The 4,776-nt window shown below is 34.9% G+C and overlaps 1 protein-coding gene across 3 annotated transcripts; it reads left to right on the top strand.

The window, feature by feature from the left end:
* The first annotated feature begins 526 nt into the window (after positions 1–526).
* Positions 527–4,541, top strand: LOC133300677 (probable protein phosphatase 2C 68). Of its 3 annotated transcripts, none has more exons than XM_061500249.1 (4): positions 527–1,604; positions 2,230–2,594; positions 3,224–3,460; positions 3,966–4,541. In XM_061500249.1, the coding sequence occupies exons 1-4, from the start codon at positions 1,298–1,300 to the stop codon at positions 4,212–4,214; spliced, it is 1,158 nt and encodes a 385-aa protein (XP_061356233.1). In that variant the 5' UTR covers positions 527–1,297; the 3' UTR covers positions 4,215–4,541. The 3 variants fall into 3 exon arrangements, with proteins under 3 accessions (XP_061356233.1, XP_061356232.1, XP_061356231.1); XM_061500248.1 differs by having other exon boundaries at positions 527–1,608; positions 2,207–2,594; XM_061500247.1 differs by having other exon boundaries at positions 527–1,608; positions 2,195–2,594.
* Positions 4,542–4,776: the final 235 nt, after the last annotated feature.

Raw genomic sequence — 4,776 nt, 5'->3', positions numbered from 1 at the left:
TATGGTGGAGCTTTTGACCCAGTTAGGCTTGAATTCGGTTGAACTTGAATTTGTTCTTAATAACTACAGTGAAAATAAAAAGTGCACACTCTTGGTGTGAGTGGAGCAATTTGGACCTTGGGTCCACCCAATTCCAACCAAATGAAATCAATGGGAATTAGGTAAATAAAGTAATCTTGTCAACTTGAGGAGAAAACAATAGTAATGCTCATTTGAAAAATTTAAATAAAAATAAGAGAGAAGATGAACAAAGAGTAAACTAATAATTTAGTTGATGAAATTATTCTCAGCTAGTAGGTTAGTCTTTAAGTTTAAGCATGAATATAAGTTAATTTTAAAATTTATAAAACTTTACAGTTCATTTTTTTAATATCTCACTTTAATATCTAGAAAATACTAAATTACCGAGTTTTATAAATTGAAAATATAACTCATACACGTAATTAAATTGAAAGGTTAAGAGTTAAGACAGTTAAGTTGCTAGTTTCATCAAATACAAATCAAGAAAAAAGGAAAGCTGAGACGCTATTCTTTCTTTTTTCTTCATCTTCTCTTTTATCTCTGAAGTCAACTCAAGCTTAATTCAACTTTCCTCTTCCTTCAACTTCTTCACCATCAGCATTCTCTTCAATCTTCTCTTTTTTTGGATACTATGGTGTCTTCTTTTGCTTGCTTGTGGCAATAAGAATAACCCCAGTTTATTTACCCCACGATTCTGCTATCTCCATCCTCTCTCTTTTTTCACACATCCAACAAACAAAGAAACAAACACCATTTATATGCAACCCTCCAACATGTATTTAACTATTCTCTTTCAACACTTCTGAGAAAAACCATTCACTCCCCCCTTCTCCTTCTGCTTCTCTTTCACTCCCAAATATCAGATCTTTGCATTTGTTTTTGGAAATTCCCCATAACAAACTCTCTCTCTCTCTCTCTCTCTCTCTCTCTCTCTCTCTCTCTCTCTCTCTCTCTTCTTAAATCCAAAAAATTCAAAAGATTCTGATTTGAATTCTCTTTCTCTCTTCATATTACAACTAGTCCACCCTCTTCTTTGCCCACCAATTTCTTGTCTCAAAATCTTCAAAGTTACAAACTTTTTCTGTCCCAAGCACTAAAAATCGTGTCTTTCATCAACAAATCTCAGTTTTTCCCAACTGGGTATTTAAATTTATACCCGTTTTTTTCTTTCAAATTCAGAAAACCGCAGTGTCTTCATCACTCGAGGGACCAAAGTTAGCGTCTTTTTGCCACGAAAGCCTCACTTTCAGGGATCCGTGCGAGAGGGAAATGTGGGATGTTTTCGTGGTTGGCAAGGATAGTTTCAGCGTGCTTGAGACCAGTGAGACGATATGCGCGTATGAGCAAGGATGATTTCAATGATGACTCTTCCACCAATGAAGATGCTCTCTTGTGGTGCAGGGACCTTGAGAAGCACTCTTGTGGTGAGTTCTCCTTCGCAGTGGTTCAGGCCAATGAAGTTATTGAGGATCATAGCCAGGTTGAGACCGGTTCTGATGCCGTCTTTGTTGGAGTCTATGATGGCCATGGTGGTCCCGAAGCTTCCCGGTTCATCAATGACCACCTCTTCCATAATCTTATGAGTGAGTCTTCTCATATTGTTTTGGAGGTTTCCCAGAATTTTTTATTTTTTATTTTTTTTATGTACTAAGTAATAATGGTATGAATTTGCTTTGTGGCACTTGAAGGGACTGATTTGGTGGAGTGTTAATCATTGTTGTTATTTTGGACCTTTTTGTTGCTCATAAGATTAGGACTATTTGTTATTTGGATGGCCCTTTAATTTGGCTTATATGGTTTTGGCTAGCTGGTTCTGTTGTTGGTTTGTTCAGATTGCATTTAAAGGAACCAATTATTGAATTTGTGTGTGTTTATATAAATCAAAGAGAGGATAGGGAAAATATTTTCTTAGAACCATCTCATATATAGGAGTTAGAGTGTAATATAAAACTATTCATGTGTCTTTACCTAAAAGCTTAAACTTTTTGGAGAGTTGGTTCGTGATATGGTATCACAGCTCCGTAACCGAGTGTTCTAGAGTTCAATCCTTGCTATCCCTATTATTCTAATGAAAAAATCTTCAAGGCTAACAAACTATTGTGTGAGAGGGTATGCTAGAGATGTAATATACAAATTATTGTTATTCATGCTCTTGGTACTGCAATGGTTTAAGAAGTAATGAAAGTTTTGTGTCGAATCTCATTACAGGGGTTGCTCAAGAAAATGGTTCTATCTCTGAAGACATTATTAGGAATGCTGTTTCTGATACTGAGGATGGGTTTCTGACTCTTGTTCGAAGGAGTTATGGAATAAAGCCATTGATAGCAGCAATGGGATCCTGTTGTCTGGTTGGTGTTATCTGGAAAGGGACATTATATATCGCTAATCTTGGAGACTCTCGTGCTGTAATTGGTTCTATAGGTGGATCTAACAAGATCATTGCTGAACAGTTGACCAGAGAGCACAACGCTAGCAAAGAGGAGGTTAGGCGAGAACTCAAGTCTTTGCACCCGGAAGATTCACAAATTGTAGTTATGAAGCATGGAACATGGCGCATTAAAGGCATCATCCAGGTTTTCTTTTGCTTTTCTCTTTAGAAATAAATTTCTGTTAATGGTTTATGTTATCTTTATCTTTTGTTTTTGCTTATGTTTCCTTATAATATTTGTAGGTTTTGAAGATTACAAATAGTCCCCTTTCAAATTCTATCACATGACTTGAATATGAATGCAATTTTTTTTTTCCTCAAGTACATCGAAGAGGATTTAGTGGAATGGGCTTGTAGTTTGACACTTTGACCTATGAATATTATACATGTATGTGTTTATCATTGCATGATTACCAGTTTCATATAAACACTAGTAGGTTTTGTTACGAGTATTATTATATTTTATTGCATGTTTATCTTTTATCTCATTCAGGTTTCTGGAAATTATGACATACTCATTTATTCTTTGTGTCTATACACTGTTGAGGCTTTATGGGAGTTAGTTTTCTTGGAAAGATGTCTCAGAATTTCCATTACATGCTTATATTTTTAATTTTCATATTTTATAGCTGCTTTTAATTTCTCTTTACTTCCTTGTTAAGCATTGTATTTGCTTAAGTAATTTGACAATTACTAATGAGATGCCTGCTGTGTTGGTTGGGGTTGCTCATTGTAAGTAACAAGTTTTCTTCTCCACTCCACAACTGCTATTAGGTATCCAGATCTATAGGAGATGCATATTTGAAGCAGCCAGAGTTCTCTTTTGATCCTTCATTCCCACGGTTCCACCTGCCTGAACCTATTCGCCGACCTGTGCTAACCGCAGAACCATCTGTATGTTCAAGAGTTTTACAGCCTAATGATAAATTCATCATATTTGCATCTGATGGACTTTGGGAACACATGACAAATCAGGAAGCTGCTGAGATTGTTCATAAAAGCCCGCGAACTGTATGCTTTTTCTACTTATCCTTCCTTTTCCTCCAATCATCTTTGTCCTTGGATATTAAGAGTGTGCATGACAACTATTCTATTCTTTGCCCTATTTATTGAGAGAAATATTTTTTTTATTTGTGTTTAGGAAGAGTTTTTGGGCAAAAAAATATGTTTGATAATGCAATTCATTTCTATCCCTATGAGAAAGAATGTGTCTTTAATAAATAGTGCGTATTTAATCTTGATAATATATTCTATGATGTGTGTATTTAATAAAAGTGTGCCCGGAACAAAAAAAAAAAAAAAAAAAAATTCTATTTCTTTCAATTTATGTTTTTGGGCTACATGTTAATTTTTCTGAACAGAAAAATAAACCGATTTTATCAAACTCTATTTCTAATCGGTTTTTTTCTCCTATCAAAAAAATAAAGAAAAAAAAAACGTTTTTGGGAATGTTATAATGCATACCCTAAAAGTTTTTTAAGTTTTACTTATTTTCTGCTTTATGTTTGAACACCAGGGTATTGCAAGAAGACTTCTTAGGGCTGCTTTGAATGAGGCAGCTAGGAAAAGGGAAATGAGATATAAAGACCTTCAGAAGGTTGAAAAGGGGATTAGGCGTTTTTTCCATGATGATATCACAGTGGTTGTTGTCTTCATTGACCATGAGTTGCTTGGGAAGAAGGTTACAGTTCCTGAGTTGTCCATCAAAGGATTTATTGACTCAGTTGGACCATCAAACTTTAGAAGTTTCCGGGAATTGGAATGAGTGCAAGTTTCATTTCTAGATTTATAGCCAACAAACTTGACTTTCCCTGCCTGATTATCCAAAAGGAAGCTAAAACATTATTCAACACTTCATTTGACATTTTTGCAGCATCTCATTGTTGTTTGTTTTAAACATGTCTTTTGACCTTTCAAGGTTCTTCCTTGCTTAACTTTCAAGGCAAACCTTGTCTATTAGATATACTTTTACCGGTGATAACTGAGGTAAGCCATGTTTTTCTCTTCATTTGGGGTGGGGGGTTCCTTGATGGTGATAGACTTTGCAGTGTGACAGTTTATATACTTTCTTTGTTTGAATAATGTTGATAATCTGAAGCATGATTTTAACTCTCATTGCTAAAATGTACTTGCTTGCCTCAGTTACTTCAGGGACCCTTTCGATTCTGAAAATCGAAAGAAATCTTAAGTAGCTTTGATATTTGCACTTTGGGAATCCATGCATGAACAGAATGGTGGAACTCAGTTTTATAGTTTGATTACAAATAAGGTTCAAATTTAAATTGGTTGCTCTAACTTTAAATTTTTGGCAAATTAAATTTTAGTAA

Source organism: Gastrolobium bilobum, unplaced genomic scaffold, assembly GCF_033153095.1.
Source record: "Gastrolobium bilobum isolate Gb01-03AN ecotype WA unplaced genomic scaffold, APGP_CSIRO_Gbil_v1 utg65199, whole genome shotgun sequence".
In the NCBI taxonomy this organism is placed as follows: Eukaryota; Viridiplantae; Streptophyta; class Magnoliopsida; order Fabales; family Fabaceae; genus Gastrolobium; species Gastrolobium bilobum.
This window is presented reverse-complemented; position numbering and strand designations above follow the sequence as displayed.